A 21,969-nucleotide genomic window follows, 5' to 3' on the forward strand; every position below is an offset into this window, starting at 1 on the left:
ATAATATAGACAAAATTATATGCATAATGTAGTATTGAAAGTATTTTCATGGGATAATATAAAATATATGAATAATGTGATATTAAAATATATACATAAATAGGATAAAAATAAGAAATCAAACAAAACCTTATATAAGGGAAAAAATCGGATGTAAAAGTAAACTAAGAATATATATAAAAATGATATGAAAATAAATAACAAAACAATTTATGGCCAATTTTAAGATTGATAATATATATATATAGATATATAGATATATATATATATATATATATATATATTAGTATAAAATAAATCATACCTTTTAAATAAATAATAATCTTAGAAAATAAAATGACTCCTTTTAGCATAAATAAAATAAAATAAAAATAAAAGGCACAACAAATTTTAAATCTTATTTAAAAGGGTTTAAAATAAATAATACATAAAAGATAATATATATATATATTAAAATATATAATAAAATAACTTAATATAAATAAGAAATAATTTAATAAAGAATAATAAATTAAACGAATAAATAAATAAAAAAAATGTTAAAATTGGATGAAATAGGGACTCAATCAAAACAAAAATAAAATCAGAGGTAAAAAGACTAAGAAATAAACGTATAAGGACCAAATTAAAGTACACACCACATCATAGGGACCCATTTGGAATTATACCCTATCACCAAACGGTGTCGTTTCATTAGCTGAACAAAATCAAGCCTAAAACCCTAAAATACATTCAGCCACTTAAGAACAAATCAAAGAAAAAAAAAACCTCAAGTCTTTCCCCTGCTTCATTTGGCTGAACCAAAAATACAACCCTAACCTCCCCATTTCATTTCCCTCAGCCAAACCCTATGCTTCCCTCTTAAGTGCCGATCTACCACCGTGAACGGCGACCAACATGCTTAAGCCTGAGGGCTCTTCTCTTTCAGCCTTAAGATCCTCTTTATACTTCGATCTCGGCGAAGAGAAGAGGTTTCACAGCATATTTACAAGGTAAAACTTCGTTCTCCTTGTCTTTTCTACTTTTAAATGCGAAAACGAAAGTCCAAAAGGAAAATAAAACTCAAGAAAACTCAAAACTACAGAAAATTTAAGTCGGAAATCACCTTTTTGAAACTGACTTTCTTTCTTTTTTATTTCTTTTTTGTGTTCAATACAATTTTTTTTAGAAAAATCCCCCCTAAAATACAATCGATTCTTTCCCCCATTTTTTACATTCATCATTCGGCCTTTTAAAGCCGATTACAAATATAAAAAATGTTTCTGCTACTGTTTGCGTGTTGTGTTTATCTGCTCTTCTTGGTTTGTTTTGTAGGGATGGCAGAGAGTTGGTGGTGGCAGCAGGATGGGCCTGCTGGTACGGCGGCTAGGGTTTTAGAAAAATCTGATTTTCTTTCTTTGCTTTTTTTTTTTGTGTTTGGGCTAGGGTTTAGGTTGTTGGGCCTGGACAGATTTGGCCCAATACATAAAGTGTTCAAACTAAGGTATTTTCCTTGCATTTACGTAAATATAATTAGAGATATCGATATCGAGTGTCCATACTAGCTTGAAATTATATATAAATTGACTGATTCATTTGATGGAATATAGCTATAATGAAATAGAGTTGTAATAGAATGTAATTGTAACGGAATAGAGTTGTAATCAGTAATTTAATTGTTTGGTTGAATCCAATGGAATAGAACTGCAATCGTATTCTTGTATTTGGTTGAATGGAATAAATTTGTAATAGCATAAAGAAAAAAGCTAAAATGACTAGAATACCTTTAGCAGAAATATTTTTAGGAGATGATTATTGTTATTAAATTTTAATAATATTATTATTAAATATATTTAATAACATTCTTAATATAATTATTTTATATTAAATTATATTAAAATATTTAAACTATCTTATTTACTACATTTTAAAATAATACACTATTATTTGAATCCACTGCTTCTCAAGTTATCTCCATGATAGTTGACACACAACAAACATATGGTTAGAGTAGTGTATTTGCATGGTTTATTATGATATTTAAACCTTCAAATCACAACCACTTGCACTATATCTGCTAGAATTGGAGGTTAAGTTTATAGCATAAAATGTTGTTTCATTAGAAAAAAATTCAAATTTAACATTACATAGATTGCAGTTTATTAACAAGCGATATGAACAACCTTAAATTTTACTTTTCTTCCTCATTACTGTCTTAATCAAGGAGATAACAAGAAACGCGAAAAACAAATTCTATGTTACTTACTCTGATTCATGTAAAAAAGGGGCTTGGTTACAGGGAAATGTGAACGAAAAGGTTTAAAAGAAATATATAAGGAAAATTTGTTCTGTACATCATCGAATTTTTCCATTTATGCGCAGATGTATTATTGTGGGGCAAATTACCAATAAAAGCCCCGTTTTTTTTAAATTTACCGAAATGGGCCAGGTCAGAAATTATTAACCGGAATGGGCCAGTTTTTACAAAACGCGTCCACGTCAGCGTGTTGTCAGGGGAAAAAGAAGCAGCTTTCAAGAAGCGCTTGTTTACGTCGACGTAAACTTCCTTGAGGGCGCTGTCATTCACGTAGGCAAAGCGCTTCCTTGAGGAAGTGTTTTCCCCGTGTTTTTATTAGGGTTTTCTGCAATTAGGGTTAAGGTTTTAAGAATTTTAGGTTTTTAAATTTTAGGGTTTTAAAGAAAAAATTAAATAAATTAAGGTTTAGTGTTTGTTAATTAAATTAATTACTAATTTTAAAAATTATATTATGGTTTAGTGTTTATGGTTTTAAGGAAAAATCAAATAAATTAGGGTTTAGGGTTATTTGAGTAAATTAATCATAAATTTAAAAAAATTAGATTAGGATTTTAGGGTTTAAGGCTTTAGGGTATTTAAGAAAAAAAATCAAATAAATTAGGGTTTGGGATTTAGGGTAACTTAATTAAATTATTTGTTAATCTAAAAAAGCTTCTACGTGGACGCTTTTTGCTACAAATGGTCTCTGAAAAATAAATTTGAGAAGACGGTTCTGCATAAATAGTGTCAAAACGCTTCAAGCAGGATGCATTGTCGAAAAAAAATCTTGAAAGAAGCTCCCACGTGGACGCTCTTTTGCTACAGTAGTATCTGAAAAAAAAATTTTGAGAAGACGTGTCTGTGCAAATAGTGTAAAAATGCTTCAAGCAGGATGCATTGTCAACAAAAGTACTAAAAGAAGCTTCCACGTGGACGCTCTTTTGCTACAGTAGTCTCTGAAAAAATAATTTTGAGAAGACGTGTCTGCGCAAATAGTGGTAAAAACGCTTCAAGTAGGATGCATTTTCAGCAAAATTACTGGAAGAAGCTCCCACGTGGATGCTCTTTTGCTACAGTGGTCTTTAAAAAAATAATTTTGAGAAGACGTGTCTGCATAAATAATGTCAAAAACGTTTCAAGCAGGATGCATTTTCAGCAAAAGTACTGAAAGAAGCTCCCACGTGGACGCTCTTTTGCTACAGTGGTTTCTGAAATAACTTGGGCTATAAATGAGCCAAATTTTGTTCTCAGGTTGCATAACTTACAGCAAAAAAAAAAATAGAGAGGCTAAGAAGGATAAAAATTAAAGATGAGTGAACGCATTAGGGCTGTTATTTACTATGATGGTGAGGTTCGTCACACCGAGAACGATGTTGTTTTTTTTCAGAGAATACAATACGACTGGTTTTCAACCAGAACATAGATTTGACAGAACTTCGTAAAAGGATTAGGCGTAAAATATTCGGAGCGACGCCAATGAAAGTGTTGTCTATTAGGTATCGATTTTGTACTTCTATTGATCCAGTAACATATGACTCGTTCGACATCAAAGGTGCTCTTAGCTTGGAGGCAATGGTGCAGACTCATCTTGCTAGTGGAGCACCATATATTGAGTTATATGTACAATTTGCATCACCAAATGATACATTTGCGGCTGCTGTTCGAGATGAATACAAGACCCCTGCCCGACACTCTGTTAGTGGGTTACATAACACAGAACCGCCAGTTTTTGGTAGCAGTATGGAATACACAGCCCCTGCACGACACTTTGTTAGTAGATGGGACATGTACCTAAGTGGCTCGATGTTTGATGCTGGAAATACGTACTGGGGAATAACATCAACTTATAGTGCTTGGCAATCTACATCTAATTGGAGACGTTATGAAATGCCCAGAAGAAGAGATGATGTACTCCCTATGACATCCACTGGTAAGGGGACCTCATACGTCGCAGATGATGGTGGGTTAGATGATGAGTCCGATGTGGATCCACCTCGAGAGCCCGGCCACGATGGTACAGAAGTTGGATTATTTTCTGAACCGGAGCCTATTCCAACTGAACTCAAGATGTTGAAGGGGTTCGATGAAGAAGAAGATCCACGATTGGGCATACTCGCCTCCAGCCCACATGCATAATGTTGATCTATCTGCAGATGATACATTGGAGTTTCCAGATCTACCACATAGAACACGTGATCATACAAGTTCCTTATTGGATTCGAGTGAATTTGAAGTTGGTAAGGAGTTTTCCAATAAGGATAGTTTTCTTGGTGCATTGAAACAACATAGCATCAATAACGGTGTTAACTACCACGTAGTTAAATCTAAATCCAATAAGTTTGAGGCGAAAGACAGAAGTTGTTCATGGAAAATCTACGCCTCATTGAGGAAAATGACAGGGTTATGGGAGATAAAAAAGTATAAAGGTCCACATACATGTGTTGCAGGTATAGTATTTAAGGTTTTTGAATAATACTGTTATTATGTAATGTTACATTATTTAACGTACTTCGTTGAAAGGTATTTCACAAGATCATCCCAAGATGGATTCAGCTATGTTAGCTAGCTTAATACTACCCACGGTGAAGGCAGATCCTAGGGCTTCAAATGCGGTCTTAATTGCCAATATTCAGAATCAAATGGGGTACACGCCCTCTTCTCGCAAGGCTTGGATAGCTAAGCAGAAGGCTTTGGAGAAGATGCATAGTGGGTGGGACGCTTCATATAATGAAATATGGCAGTGGTGTCAAGTGCTAGAGAGATACATCCCAGGTTGCATAACAGACCTTCAAACAGAACCTGCATACTACAACGACTGATTGCTCCGTGGATGCCAAGTATTTAAACGTCTCTTCTGGAGCTTTAAGCAATGCCGAGACGCATTTGCATATTGTAAGCCATTGGTACAAATTGACGGTACCTTTATGTACGATAGATATACCCATCGGCTATTGCTAGCAGTCGCACAGGATGGTAGTGGAAGAATCCTTCCAATTGCATTTGCAATAACACCGGGGGAGTCAGCTGATGACTGGGATTTCTTTCTTTCTAGGTTAAGGATGCATGTTTGCCCCCAACCTGATATATGCGTTATATCGGATCGAGGCACCGGGATATTAGTTGCAATTGAGCGACAGGAAAGCCTATGGAATTGCACACACCATCGGTACTGCCTAAGGCACATTGCTTCCAACTACTACAGGCAATATCCATCTAAAGGTGAACGACGGCAAGTGGCCAACATGGGTATTTAACTTTATCTCTATTAATATAATTTCGTTTGGAATATTAAATTTATTTTAAATGGAAAAGTGGTATGTAATTTTCGCTATCAACTTATATTGGCAGGCTATGAGATAAGTAAGGACCGTTTTCATGAGATGTTGGCAGTTTTCCATTCAGTTAACGAAGAGGGCTATGACTACCTATGTAATATACCTTTCGAACAGTGGACACAAGCATACGACGGCGGCCTACGATATGGTCACATGACCTCAAACTTGGCCGAATGTATAAATTATGTTCTGAAAGGAACACATCATTTACCGATAACATCAGTTGTGCGAGAGACATATTTTCGTTTAGCGGCACTATTTCCGAAACAAGCAGCGAGTTATGCAGGCCAAATGCAGGGAGGCAATGTATGGTGCGCAAAGGTATTGCAAGAAATTAACAAAGCGAAGGCACAGGCGAACACTATGCACACAGTGTGTCACGATCGAGACAACTTATGGTTTCGTGTGACAGAGTTTGGCAAACCGCACCAAGGTATTACTGGCGGGCAATATCGTGTACACTTAAGAAATAGGACTTGCGATTGCGGGAGGTTTGACGCACTTCGTTATCCATGCGCTCATGTAATTGCAACTTGTCAAAATCTTCGTCTGGATCCCATGAGCTATGTCGACGACGTGTACAAATTGGAATACATGTACAATGTGTGGAGACACATATTCCCACCAGTCCCAGATGAGCGTAAGTGGCCTTCTGTATCGCTTGCTCCGTTTAAGCTGTTGCCAGATAAAGAGTTGCGGCGTAAACCAAAGGGTCGACCTTGCTCAACTAGAATACGCAACAATATGGATATCTGAGAAACAACCAATCAACAGAAGTTATGTGGATGGTGTAGGAACCCAGGCCATACAAGTAGATCATGTCCAAATCGCAATAGTTGATAGTTGTTGTAATTGTCAATATGTTGTATAATTTATATTTTATTACATGAAATAATATAAAATATTCAAAATATTGCTTTATTTAAAATAATTTTATTTTATTAAAAATATAAAAGTAAATTATAATTACTTTATTTAAAACAACCTTTTATATTATCACATGAAATAATATAAAATATTCAAAATGTTGCCTTATTTAAAATAATTTCCATTTTATTAAAAATATAAAAGTAAATTACAGTTACTTTATTTAAAACAACCTTTATCTAATTACATGAAATAATATAAAATATTCAAAATGTTGCCTTATTTAAAATAATTTCCATTTTATTAAAAATATAAAAGTAAATTACAATTACTTTATTTAAAACAACCTTTTATCTAATTACATGAAATAATATAAAAATATTCAAAATGTTGCCTTATTTAAAATAATTTCCATTTTATTAAAAATATAAAGTAAATTATAATTACTTTATTTAAAATAACCTTTTATTTAATTACATGAAATAATATAAAAATATTCAAAATGTTGCCTTATTTAAAATAATTTCCATTTTATTAAAAAATATAAAAGTGAATTACAATTACTTTATTTAAAACAACCTTTTATCTAATTACATGAAATAATATAAAAGATTCAAAATGTTTGTACAAATATATTAAAATAAAAATCAATGTCCGTGCCGGTCGGATTCAGTGCCACATGGAGGTCGTCGACGGTTACGCGTTGGATTCCTCCTTTGTCCAGCTTCTGGCGGTGGTTGTGCTTACTCCGGTGAGGATTCTGGTTGTGGGTGTTGGGAGGATGACCCGCCTTGATAGAATAGTGACTGTAGAGGTGTTTGCATCATTAATGGCGGAGGTGTTTGAAACCCATAAGGTGATGGGGATTGGTAAAAAGAAGAGTTCCCCGACGGCTCCTCCTGCGATCCCTCGTGCGATGGCTGCCTATAGATCAGCGGTCCACTCGGAGTAATTGGAAATGGAGATGAACCGGGCCATGCATTCCAACCTGCCATAGGACTAGAAAAAGGAAACATATAAGGGCTAGGATACGTACTTGGCATCATCTGAAGAGGCTGTGTTGTGGGTGTCGATGGTTGAACTGTTGGGCCCGATGACTGTGTAGGTCCTGTTGCTGGGCCGGGTGATTGTGTGGGCGCTGTTGATGGGCCTGCGTCGTCGTCCCTTTTTTTTTGGATTTAAAGGGCCACGTCGTTCCCTTTGGACACGCAATTGTCGCTACCTCTCCTCTTCTGACAGTAAATATGGCTTGCTATGGATCCTAAACTATGGCATGTATTCCGGCACGCACACCAACTCTGGAATGATGATCGGTTCCCAAGTAGGTATATAATCATACTGATCTTCCCTCATTTGGATATAGTGTGACCAGAATCTCGGCCAATCTGAATGCAATTGCCGTAAGTCGATTTTGTGATGATCATCCAACACCTCAGGTGCCACAGGAATCGGTTGCCGGAATCCAAATTGCCATAATACTCTGTCTGATTGGTGCATCTCCACAATAGCAAAGTTGACCAATGGGACCTTCACGTGCCAAGCGTTCAGATTTTGCAAGTATTCATCCGAATTATCGCCCAATTGCGGATCCTCGTATGGTGTCCATTGAAACTATATAAAAATGATGGAAATATTAGTTAAATAAAAAATACTAAATACTAAATACTAAATACGAATCCACTATTTTATTATGTATGTATATATATATTTTTAATACTTACTTATGCTTTCGATCGTTGATCTAATAGAAGCCGTATATCTTCAAGACAGGTAGGTAATCGAACATAACTTGCCAAATGGTTCCACCTAATTAAATAAATTTTTAGCATACGATTATATTTTAAATCTACATAATAATTGTAAAATCTAATATAAAATTTACCTCGTTATGAGTGGGAATGTATATGGGTGGTCCACTCGAGGACGTAAAAATGGAAAGCGAAACCGTGCCCATGATTGCAGTAGTGATAGGCAACCTCCGATTTTCACTTTATTCGGTCGCGTAGCCCCACACATCTCTCGGTACAGTGTTGCCAACACGGCAGACCCCCAACTAAATTCACTAGCTGCTCTAAAATCAACGAGTTTCAGTAGCCATCTCAGATGTACAAGGTTTTGTGACAAGTCCGGCATCAGATAACCTCCAATTATTTGAAGAATGTATGCTTGAGCATATCGAATTTTTTCTAGTTCGGTAGAATCATCATCCGGCTCCGGAAATGTGTCTCGTAACCAGCTCATCTCGATCCGACCTCCGTTAATATTGTACGGAATAGCACCCAAAAGCTCGTAGCATACCGCTCCCCAATCAGCAGAATGAACGGACCCAGTGACTGCGTCCCCGTCCACTGGCAATTCTAATTGCAAATACACGTCTTCCAAAGTGATAATGCACTCTCCACATGGAAGATGAAATGTGTGCGTCTCGGGTCTCCACCTTTCTATCAACGCACTAATAAGTTTCGGGTCCAACTTGCACCCCCGGCCTATCATCGCCACGTGCCAAAAACCCGCTTCCCGTAGGTAATCCTCTATCAACGGTGATGGAGGACCAGTCATGTTATGGATATAGCATTGCAATATCCGATCTACAGACTTTTATAAGAAATAATAAAATAAGAATTATTTAAATTTGCATAAATGACAGAAATCTTAAATAATATTTAACTATTAAATTTAACACTTACCATTTGTATTTGTTCAACGGATATGTGTTTATCATCAAAGCGAATTAATTCTCCGGCCATTGTTAACACAATCAAATTTTTTTATTTTAAAAAATAAATCTAGAAAAAATAAAATTAGAGCTTTTTTGAAAAAAATTAACGAGAGTTTTGAGAGGAATTTAAGAGAAATTTGAAAGATTTGAGAGGAATTTGAGAGAATATTGAAAGATTGAAGATTGAAAGGATTTAAGTGTGAAAAAAAATGAAAGGGGTGGGGGGTTTTATAATTTTTTTTGGACCGTTGGGGGGTTACCAACGGTAAAAAAAGTAGCCGTTGCTACTGTTCAAACATGGGGAAAACGCTTCCTCAAGGAAGCACTTTGCCTACGTGGACAGAAAGCGCGCCCTCAAGGAAGCGTTTCTGTCCACTTAGGCAAAGCGCTTCCTTGAGGAAGCGTTCGCTTCCTCGACAACGCTACCGACGTGGACGCGTTTTGTAAAAACTGGCCCATTTCGGTTAATAATTTCTGACCTGGCCCATTTCGGTAAATTTAAAAAAAATGGGGCTTTTATTGGTAATTTGCCCATTATTGTGTTTAGCTATCATCCAACTACTCAACTACGCCATGCGGAAGATACCTCCAATTGAACGTCCTCTTCCCACCAAGTAGAAGTCTGCAATAATTCATGATTTGGTTTGTTAGTTAGCTGATTAAATTTTCACGATGCTTAATCTCTACCATGTAATATATGTATATAAATCGAATTTCCCATCTTATTTCTCCAAGTTTCATGTATTCGTACTACGATTCCAAATTATGTGTACTTTTGAATAATCCAATGCAGAATGCCCTCTTAATTTCTGAGAATACCAAGATGAAGTGTTATCACATGGCCACAACATGTAAACCCGGAAAGAAGAAATTAGGATACACAAGTCAAGCAACATAAATTCCTTGTTGCAGTGCCAATACAACCAAAACAGTAGAAAATAGAATCACACTTACTCCAATATAAAAACATACAAAATTAGAAATTAGAAGGTCAAAACTTGAAAGAATATGCAAGAAATTCTACTCAAATAAGAACTTGAAAACAACCATAAAAATAAATAAATAAATAAATCAGTACTATCTCCTTGAATAATACACTTGACCGTGAGAAATCAGAGAACAAATAGTTGGTAGGAAAAAAAAAAGAAAGAAAAAAGTAAATAAAATTTAAGGAGGAGAAGAACAAGAGTTCACAACGTTAACAAGAAGTAAAAATATAAAATTCAATATGACACATAGACCAATTAGATTAGTGGGGCAGGAATAGGAGCAAGTAGAAGGGATGAAGGATTTCAATTCACCTTATACACCATTGACTGCCTTGGCATCTCAAATTTGAAAATTATTGCTTATCAATGGATGAAACCATAATGATAAGCCATGAGAATAAGAATTTTCACTTTGACATGGTAAAAACCCAACCACCTGATGTTATTAGCATCATTGGTAATGTAGATTTTGCTCTTTTGAAAAGCCATTTGCAGCTAAAGTAGTTTTGGGGGGGAACATACAAAATTAAGATCATCGTTGAAGAATAGGTTCACATGACATAAGTATTGTTTAAATAATCCAAAACTACTAAACATATAATCTATTTGTGTTCCACAGCAGAACACAGTAAAATAATGAACAAAAACATATGACATCCTTCTCAAGACAATAAAATCCTAGTTACATTTAAATATTATTAATTTCCTACTACCTAAAAATAAAATTGTAAAAGGTTCTTCAGATTGCTAGTCATACTTTGAACTTCAAAACTCTAGTACCTGCTGATTTCTATCCTATGTAGAAATTGAAAAGGAACATGAAAATAGATAGGTATTAAAAGTAGATTAATGGTCCCTTATAGTAGAAAATTATGAAAAAGAGTAAAACTTTCTTGTTCACATGCATTGAGCCATGCACTTTGCATTGCATTGCGAGCCAAACTTGTAACCAATATAAATAAATAAATAAAAAGCACCAAGCTTTACATCAAAAACCAGATAAAAGCCACATCTTAGTGCTACAATAAAGTCTCCAAAGGTATAGCATAAGAAATGGTTAAGGTAGAATAAGAGAGATAAAAATCAATCATATACCATGAATTGCTCATTAATTAACAAATATAGAAATATGGTACAAATATACAACCTTTGGACATATCAGCTATAAGAGTTGTAAGAAAACACCAATAACCTTGGACTATCATATCCAGAACTTGTACAGTACTACATAAACACCATAAACAAAATCATAAGAATACCTTTAAATCAAATGCAACATTCCAAACAAGCCATCTGAAAGACATCTGAAATATAACATACAGGGTCGGATACCTGTAAAAATATAGAACACAATTGACAGAAGAGTACAAGTTGTCTTACCTAAAAATAAAGAGATGTTGTACAAATTGGTCAGTCGACTAAATGTTCACCAGGTGTCCAAGAGATTGTTCATTCAAGTGGGAGCATTGTGAAAACGAAATTAGTGAATTGAATAACTACATTTATGTCTCAAATATAAGCAGCAACTCCTTAAACCCATACGTATTGATAGCTTTACATGGTAACATGTTGTCGAGTATAAAATTCAGTGAAATCTACCTGGAAAATGAGGAATTTCAAATCTACAAGTTGCTAAACAAGCAACTGAATTAAGAAACCCTCACTTGTAACTCAAGGATTCCTTCATATAACCGATTTGCATGAAATCTAAATTGCAATATAAGGTCAAAAAGGACAGACAGTGACTTCTAAAGGGTTTGAAATCTTTCACCCATGAATGATTTTTGGACAAGAGAGTGGAGGTACTTCTCATATGCTGCTAGTAGATCATCAAGATCTTTTGCTACTTCCGATTCATTGGAAAAATGACATCGCCAAGACTTCAAACATGATATACTATTGCAAGTAGGTAATAAAATGATTCATCTCATCCTAAAGAACTTGCCATCACATTAATGTTGAAAGCAGTTACAATTTTATAGCATGTTGCAACTTTGTGTATACATGTGAAGTAAGGCAATTGGATTTATGGAAAAATACTTCCTGATGGTCGTAAAACTAACTAAAAATTCGACTAAGGTAAGCGCACCTATCGAACAGCAGTATAGTTGTGGTGAGACCGAAAATATCGTATCCACGAGGACTAAAAGTACTAGTAATTACTATCTTTTTATTATCTAGCCCAAAAATTAAGAGAATATTTTATTTAAAACTAATTATCTAATTAACTAAGATTGTGACAGAGATTAAAGTTGGAAAATAACTTTTAAAAAATCGATGGAGAAGGCAATACCGAAGGAAGAATCCACCTAGACTTCACTTATTACGTTTAAATTAGACGATTTATTCACTTGACTTAATTCGTAGAAATCCCTGATTTATGTTAATATCTCTTTTGAGACTAAAAATAACTGACTCTAGGTTGATTAATCGAAACCTCTTTCTAATTAAAACCCCTATTGCCGTATTAACTAGATCTATAGACTCCCTTATTAGATTTGACTCTAATCCGGCAGATTTACGTCGTCCTATCTCTAGGATTGCATGCAACTTCGCTTAATTATGAATGATCTACTCTTAAACAGGGACTTTTGCTCTACTGAATAAGCACATTAAAAACCTGAATTAATATCCTGGAATATTAAAGCAAGGGTTAATCTCACAATTAAGAATAAGAACAAATATTTATCATATAAGTCAAATAATAATAAGATCCGTCTTAGGTTTAATCTCCCTTAGGTATTTAGGGAGCTTAGTTCATAATAATAATAGAAAACATCTCAAAGATTACAAAACAACAAAGCATAAAGAAACCCAAAGAACTTCTAGGAAATTGGATGGAAATCTTAAGTCTTGATGTAGATCCTGCCTCTAAGGTGATTCTGATGGCTGTCCTTGAGTATTTTCTGCCTTTAACTCTGCATGTCCCCTTTAATCCTCTTCTAGGGTCTTTAAATAGACTTTGGAATGCCCAAATTAGCCCAAAATTTGTCTTTTCTGAGTAGAATTAGACTTAGGCTTGACAAGGACATGACCGTGTGCCACGTCCGTGTGAAGGTGCTTAGGCCGTGTGTAATTCTGACTTAGTTTTGTGTCGACACGACCATGACACACGAGCATGTGGTCTACTCGTGTGTCACACACGGGCGTATGGATCACCTGTGTGGAAATGTCTAGGCCGTGTGCCATGCTGAATTAGGCCAATTTTGTCCATTTTTGGCCCGTTTATTACTCTTTTTGCCTTCCAATGCTTGCCTAAGTATAAAACATGAATTTAAAGGATTAGGAGCGTCGAATTCAATGAAACCAAGGAAAAATCATCCATAAATATGCCAAACATAGGGTAAAAATATGTATATATTACGGTTTATCAAATATCCCCACACTTAAGCATTTGCTTGTCCTCAAGCAAAATCCCCAACTCACAATTAAAATAAATTCTTCTCAACTTATAATTCTCATCAATAATGTTCAAAATAATTCACAAGTAATCATACATTAAGAGCTTAACTAAAAGAACATTAAAGCTTCAAACAATTCAAATTGAACATTTCAATCATGAAATCGTAGGTATCCCCCTTGATCTAAGTAATTACCTTTAATTCCAAATCGACAAGGGTTGACATCCTCACTAAAGATTCACTCAAATCACTCTAAGTGTTTAAGGTTCAATACTTAAGCATTCAATAGTCAGACATGAAAATTTATTACCATAGGCTTGCATGAAAATCAAATCTCCACTACTATAATGAGATGATACACAAATCAAAAGGTTTTTAATCGGGTTGTAATGGGGCTTGGGTTAAAGGTGTGGATAAAGGCTAAAAAAGAGGGTTAGAATCGAGATTAATTTAATAGGTTACCAAACTTAGAAAAAAATAAAGCTAATCACTGAATTCGACAAGTGCCAGAATTAACACTAACCAAAACTAATGAAGTGAGCTTTTCTCTCAATATAATGACTGACTTATCCAAGCTCTTTAGAGCAATATGTAATTGAATGTATATAAATATATGGTTTTTTTTAAATAAGAACAAAAACAAGTAGTTAAATGGAAAGTACATAATAAGAAATAATTCAGCAACTGGAATGAACGAACATAGTTAGGTAACTAGTCAAATCAAATCTCGATAAAAAAGAGTCAATGAGAAGGGAGAAATTCTTAACGAATAGGGAAAATCAAGAAACAATAGTTAAGGTTCGAAGGGGTTTACTAGGGGTCAACTATGTGGGTAGGCTTTTTATGGGGTAAATGGGTTAAAACCTAAGTGCCTTTATCATTTTAGTATATCAAATCAAAGGTGTGGTCTTGACATGTATAATTGATGCAAGTTCTAAAATAACAAATCAATGTTGATACATTATAACCAATAAAATTAGTGATCAAGAAAGATATATGCTCTAAAAGGCTCAAAATCTCACGAAAATTATGGGTATTTGATGCCAATCTTATAAATTCAAAACTTCAAGATAATACCTCAATTCAGGGAAAAACCTAGCAAGTTTAATTCTCAAAAGTCAACTTATCATGCTTGATCCCCTAATGTCTTAAAGTTTAAACAATCAATGCACGGTTACCTATGATTTAATTTAAAACATATCAATCAAAATCATAAATCAATCCGAATTCACTCCAATAATGATAAGAGAAAATTATTTGAGAACGAGATAAAAATTCAGGGATTTTCTGATAATCACATAATTAATCTCCTTACACTTAATATGTACATTGTCCTCAATGTACAAAGATAGATAATAGTAATATAATCATAATATCAGAAAAGAGTGAGAGAAGTGAAACTGCCCTGAATTTTTGGATATAATCCTTGAAAGAGCGGAAACGGGTTTAGAGACATTGAAAGTGATGTGTATGTAGAGGTTGGGTTCCACAATCACAGTGCCTAACGAAGAGGTTATCGTGGTGGTCGGTGTCGTGGTGGCTATGGTCGTGGTCGAGCAGGACATGACAGTCATGGAAGATTGTTTGTTTATTCCTTAGTAGCACCTATCGACTGAACCTTGTAAAACTGCGATGCCATCAATAATGTTTAGGGGATTTAAATCGATAGGGATATTATGGTTGGTAATAATGAAATAACTAGATAAAAGGAAATTCAAATTATACTAATAAAAGTCTTTTAATAAAATGATAAATAAAGACAAAAATAAAAAGAAAATAAAAAGAAAAACAAATCGAAAAATAAATGGACTCAAAAGTCCTCATCAACAGCTGGATCCTAAGGTGGTGGTGCTGGAGGCGATATGTAAAAATGTTGGCAAATTTGTTGTAGAGTACCTCGATGCTGTCGAATCGTTGAGTGCAATATTGCTCAAAGCAATGAAGGTGGTCAAAGACGTCAGACAGTAAAGCTGCAGCATAAACTGGTCGGTGACTCGGTGGCGGCTGAGAAGGTAGGTCCTCCTGAAATGCAAGGATATCATCAGGAATATCCTCGGTGTCATCCTCATCGGTAGCTCGTGTAAGTCGGTACTGAGAAAGGTCAAATCTACGACGACATTCAATCATTCACATATGGAGCATACTTTTGATGCCCTATGGGAACATCTAGCCAATGAGAGTAAGGGATGAAGACTGGGCCACTGTATTCAGGAGCCCAAAATATCGCGCTAGACGGGTCACATGTGGGCCTATGCTGATGACTCTCTTTCGGTGTTGTTCTGTATAATGGCGAGAGGCAAGGGTGACGAAGTATGCGAGATAAAAAATATACCCCTGTCTCATGCTCCACAGGAAGTATGCGTCGTGAGTGTTGACGACGCCAATGCTCTCTCGCCTCCTCATTAATGTATGTGCCAAAAGGGCGTGGAGATAGCGCAAAGCTGGAGCTAAAGCTGATACCTTTGAACGGCTAGGATCATAAATGCCTGTAGTAGGCATGAGGTCTATCCAAAATGATGAAGGTGAACGATGGATATAGCGGTGGAGGTGGGGAAAATTGTCAGCCTCTATGAATTCGTCTGTATAGAGTCCTAAGGCAACTCCAAATTCTAGAACACTCAGCTGCCGTACTAGACCGCCAAGGCAGAATTGGACTACTCCTGGGTCATCATGCTCTGTCATTACTGTCTGTAACTGGAAGGTCGAGCCAAGCTCCAAGGTGAACTCCAAATACATTGGCACGATGATATCAAAGAAGCAGTCCCATGGAGTGGTGGCAAAGGATGGACCTGCTCTAGTGCGGCCCAATCGACGCAACGCCCCACACCAAGGGGTCGGGCACGTAGCATTTGAAATAATTCCTCCTAGGGCCTTGGTGGAAATTGGAGGAATTGATGTTATATCTCGGTGGTGAGACCCGAGGAAGATGTCGCTCCTTTTCACTTTTTCGAGGCAGGAACCACAGATTTCTTACCTTTTGGGTTCGTCATGATGTCTACAAACAAAAACACATGACTTGAGCCAACATGAAAACCAAGCAAGTAAGAACAAACATCTAAATGCAACATAATTAGGCAAACGAGAGAAGTAGAATCATAATGACTAGTGGAGAACTAACTAATGGAGTACTAAATATGTATAAGCCTGATACGAATTAACTTAATCAAAGCAAATGACCCGAAAAAGAAAAAAACTATGCAACATATAGCAAATGTTCAAAACGTTCTTAAGCAGCAAATCAATAAAAATTGAAACTAAGCAAGAATCACAAATGACAGTAAAGTATTGGTAGATAAAAATGATATAGAATAGTGATAAAGAAATATAGGTAATAATAGTCAACAAATTAAATAAAATAAATGAGTAAAATAGTATAAAAGTTTAGAAGTGCAAGGAAGGAAACCGGGAGTGGTGGGGTCAATAGAGTAGTGCAGTAACGCGTGGTGGTCGGAGGGGAAGGGGAAAAAGAATGGGGAAATAAGAGAAAGGAGAAAGAAAAATGGAGAAAAAAGATGGGGGTAAACAAAATAAGGAAGTAGTGGGAAGAAGAAGGGAAAAGAGAAAAACGAAAGAAAAGTTAAGAAAAGGAAGGAGAAAGAGGGTGGCTGGTTGGAGAAGATGATGAATAGTGAAGGAAAATAAGAAGAAATTAGGATTAGGGGGAAATAAAAGGGGGCCACAGTCGTGTAGGCCCCGTTTTAAGCTACACGGCCGTGGCCCACGCCCGTGTGGTATGCTCCCAGCCCGTGTTTTTTGTGAACTCGCAGTCAGTGTCGCATACAGTCCTTAGACACGCTCGTCATCGCACGGCCGTGTACACATTTGTTCGTTTCTCCCACACCTGTATTCGATATACCACGCCCGCGTTCATGAGTTGTGCTTATCAACTGATGATTTAAGTCAGCGTTGCACATGGCCCATGGACACGCCCGTGTGTCTAGGCCGTGTGGCCCACACGGCCACATCGCACGGCCATGTGGAGCTCCCTTCGTTTTGTCCACGCTTGTGGTAAGTCCAACACGCCCGTGTCAATTAATCAGGATTGTGCACGGCCTTCAAGCACGACCGTGGCATCAGCATGTATTCTATTCTGACTTCGTTAAATGTTTCGATCTTTAGGCAAGTTCTCACACGGCCTCGGGCACGCCCGTTTTAAAGGTCGTGTGGCTCCCACTGTCGCCTCGCACAGCCGTGGAGCTTTATTGCAGCCCGTGGCTCTGTTGATTTGTTTGGGAAATTAAAGTGTAGTTTCAACACGGTCTGGGACACACCCGTGTCCTTTAACTGTATGGTGCACACTGCCATGTCGCACGGCCGTGGCTATTTATTGCAGCTCGTGTGTCATTCTGTCTTGGGAAAAATGTTTGTCCTGTTTTAGCACGGCCATGGCCACGCCCGTGTTTCTTGCTCGTGGAGATCCCACGGTCTAAAGCACACCTGTGTGCTAGGCCGTGTGTGCCAAGAATACCTGCAGTTAGACTGTAAAACAAAAGGAAAAATAAACTAAGTTTTTAGTGGGGTTAGTGCTCGGGTTGCCTCTCAAGAAGCGCTTATTTAAAGTCTAAGCTCGACTTTACCTTGTGGGAATGTTAGGCAGGTTCGCGGAGCCGTAGCTCCTCTCCATTGTCTTTAAAATCCTTATCGTTATAAAGTTTAAGATGATGTCCATTTACCTTACAAGTGCCTTGGGTTGGGTGACTTACCTTTACCGTGTCATATGGAAAGATATTTTGGACTACAAAAGGACCTGACCATCATGATTTAAGCTTTTCAGGGAACAATTTGAGCCTTGAGTTGTATAACAGGACAAGATCTCCAACTTCAAATTACTTGTGCTGCTTTAAATGAGTATCATGGCGGCGCTTCATTGCTTCCTTGTATAATCGTGAGTTCTCATAGGCATTAGCTTGCCATTCCTCTAACTCGTTCAGTTGCATCAATCTCTTTTCACCTGCGAGTTTGATATCAAAGTTCAGAAATTTTATAGCCCAGAATGCTTTGTGTTCTAGTTCAAACGGTAAATGACAACTCTTCCCATAAACAAGTCTGTAAGGAGACGTTCCTATGGGGGTCTTAAAAGCCATTCTATAGGCCCATAAGGCATCATCTAGTTTCTATTCCCAATCCTGCCTATTTGACTTTACAGTCTTTTCTAAGATGCGTTTAAGTTCTCGGTTGGCGACTTCGACTTGTCCACTAGTTTGAGGATGGTAAGGGGTAGCTGTTTTATGGTAAACTCCATATTTCTTAAGGGTTTTATCGAATTGAGCATTACAGAAATGAGTGCCCCTATCACTGATAATTGTTCTAGGTGCTCTAAATCGAGAGAAAAGCTTTTTAAGGAACTTCACCACTACTCTAGCATCATTAATAGGTAAGGCCTGGGCTTCCACCCATTTAGACATATAATCAACGGCTACTAATATGTATTTATTCCCAAATGAGCTAGGGAATGGACACATGAAATCAATACCCCATATATCAAATATTTTATATGAAAGTATGTACATTTGAGGCATTTCGTCATGTTTAGAGATATTACCTGTTCGTTGGCATTTATCACAAGAAGTAACATACATGTTGGCATCTTTAAATAGTGTGGGCCAATAAAAACCTGATTCAAGCGTTTTATGTGTTGTCCTACTCCAACTGTAATGTCCTCCAGTTGGTCCTGAGTGGCAATGTTCCAATATTTTTATTACTTCTTACTTCGTGATGCATCTTTTAATAACTTGATCTGCACATATACGAAACAGAAAAGGATCTTTCCAAAAATAGTTTTTAATATCATTGAAGAATCGTTTCTTTTGCTGATGTGTTAAACCTTTTGGTGTAACGTTAGCAGCTAAATAATTTGCAATGTCTGCAAACCAATGTACCTCAGAGTCAGATATGGCGAAGAGCTGTTCTTCAGGGAATATGTCATTTATCTCGTGCTCGTCAAATCCCTTGAGATGTAAGTTTTCTAATCTAGATATATGATCTGCTGCAAAATTTTCTTCTCCCTTTTTATCTTGAATTTCTAGATCAAATTCCTGCAACAACAAAATCCATCTTATTAGTCAATGTTTTTCATCTGTTTTAGTAAGTAGGTATCGAAGTGCTGAATGGTCAGTGTAAACGACAACTTTACATAATATTAAATATGGTCTAAATTTATCGAATACAAAAACCACAGCCAACAATTCTTTCTCAGTCGTCGTGTAATTTTCTTGCACGGCTGTCAAAGTTTTGCTAGCATAATAGATCAGTTGAAAGTGCTTGTCTCTTCGCTGTCCAAGAACCGTGCCTACTATAAAATCACTCGCATCACACATTAGTTCAAAGGGTAAATTCCAATCAGGTGTAACTACAATCGAGGAATTAATTAATTTATCCTTCAGAGTGTTAAATGCTTCTAAGCATTCCTGACTGAAATTGAAAGGTACATCTTTTTCTAGTAAATTCGTTAAAGGCTTCGCTATATTAGAAAAATCTTTAATGAATCTTCTATAAAATCCTGCATGTCCTAAAAAGCTTCTAATAGCCTTAACTGAACTAGGGGGAGGTAGTTTCTCAATAGTTTCGATTTTCACTTTATCAACCTCGATCCCTTTACTAGAAATTTATTGTCCTAATACAATCCCTTCACGAACCATGAAATGATATTTTTCCAAATTTAGCACAAGATTCATTTCCTCACATCTCATTAGAACTTATTTTAAATTTTTAAGGCAAAGATGGAAAGAGTTACCGAATACCGAGAAGTAGTCCATAAATACCTTCATAATGTCTTCTACGAGTTCATCAAAAATTACCAGCATGCATTGCTGAAAAGTAACAGGAGCATTACATAAACTAAAAGGCATTCGTCGATAAGCAAACGTATCGTATGGGCATGTAAATATCGTTTTCTCTTGGTCCTCAGGAGCTATTGGGATTTGGAAGTAACTAGAAAGTCCATCTACAAAGCAATAATACATAAGCCCAGATAATCTTTCCAACATTTGATCAATGAATGGTAGGGGAAAGTGATCTTTTCTTGTGGCATCGTTCAATTTCCTATAGTCAATGCAGACTCTCTATCCCGTGACTATTCGTATTGGAATTAATTCTTTCTTCTCATTGGCTATAACAGTCATGCCTCCTTTCTTAGGAACAACTTGCACAGGACTTACCCAAGAGCTATTAGAAATAGGATAAATAATTTCAGCATCTAGGAGTTTAATTACCTCTGCTTTTACAACTTATTTCATATTAGGATTCAGTCGTCTTTGAGCTTGCACACAAGGTTTATATTCATCTCCTATTAAAATTTTATGTGTGTAAAAAGAAGGACTGATCCCTCTTATGTCAAAAATTTTCCAAGCTATGGCTCTTTTGTGCTCCTTCAACACTTGGAGTAACTCGTCCTTTTCAGTTGGCTGTAAATCTAAAGTAATAATCACTGGTAATGTAGAATTATTTCCAAGAAATGCATATTCTAAGTGATTTGGTAGTTGCTTTAATTCCAATTTAGGAGGTTCTTCAACAGAGGGTTTTAACTTTAATTTATTGTTTACCTCAATATCTTCATAGCTCTTATGTCTCAATGAGGGCTCATCGGCATTTAACTCAGCTTTTATCTTACCTATCGTAGAATCATCGTCATTTACCTCATTTTCTTAGGCAAGACACAATTCCAATGTGTCCTTATGTACGATTTCCTATAAAAAATCTTGAGGAGCATGATTAATAGAGTTAATAAAATAACATGAATCATCCTGTTCCCTAGAAAATCTCATGGCATCATATATTTTAAAAATAATCTCTTTGTCACCTACCCTAAGCACAAGTTTACCATCACCCACATCAATAACAGCCTGAGCAGTGGCTAAAAATGGACGACCTAAAATTAAAGGCACCTCAACATCCTCATCCATGTCAAGCACAACAAAGTCAACAAGGAATATAAATTTATCTACTTTTACAAACACATCCTCTATAATACCCTTAGGATGTTTAACAGATCTATCAGCTAGTTGAATATTCATCTTAGTGGGTTTCGGTTCCCCAAGACCAAGTTGCTTGAACATTTTGTAAGGCATTAGATTAATACTTGCCCCTAGATCAGCCAGGGCCTTTTCAACATTTAAACTACCAATTAAGCAGGGAATAGTAAAACTTCTTGGATCCTTCAGCTTGGTTGGCAGTTTATTCTAGAGTATGGCCGAGCATTCCTCGTTTAGTTCTACTGTGGACAATTCTTCAAACTTCCTTTTGTTTGTCAAAAGTTCCTTCAAAAATTTTGCGTATGTAGGCATCTGCGAGATAGCTTCAACAAAGGGTAAGTTAATATGCAATTGTTTAAAGAGTTCAAGAAATTTACTGAATTGTGCATCCATACGGTCTTTCTTCAACTTTG

At 36.2% G+C, this 21,969-nt stretch overlaps 1 protein-coding gene across 1 annotated transcript; it reads left to right on the forward strand.

Annotated features, from left to right (window-relative positions):
• The first annotated feature begins 5,199 nt into the window (after positions 1 to 5,199).
• On the forward strand, positions 5,200 to 6,366 carry LOC108468613 (uncharacterized). The gene is made up of 2 exons (XM_017769495.1): positions 5,200 to 5,521; positions 5,666 to 6,366. The coding sequence occupies exons 1-2, from the start codon at positions 5,200 to 5,202 to the stop codon at positions 6,364 to 6,366; spliced, it is 1,023 nt and encodes a 340-aa protein (XP_017624984.1).
• The last annotated feature ends 15,603 nt before the right edge of the window (positions 6,367 to 21,969 follow it).

The sequence above is a fragment of the Gossypium arboreum genome, chromosome 1 (assembly GCF_025698485.1).
Source record: "Gossypium arboreum isolate Shixiya-1 chromosome 1, ASM2569848v2, whole genome shotgun sequence".
NCBI classification, from domain to species: domain Eukaryota; kingdom Viridiplantae; phylum Streptophyta; class Magnoliopsida; order Malvales; family Malvaceae; genus Gossypium; species Gossypium arboreum.

Bases quoted from the DNA above. Each gene is read 5' to 3' on its own strand.
- LOC108468613 (XM_017769495.1), top strand. From the start codon at position 5,200: ATGTACGATAGATATACCCATCGGCTATTGCTAGCAGTCGCACAGGAT. The intron at 5,522-5,665 runs GTATTTAACTTT...AGATGTTGGCAG, and splicing joins ACGGCAAGTGGCCAACATGG to TTTTCCATTCAGTTAACGAA.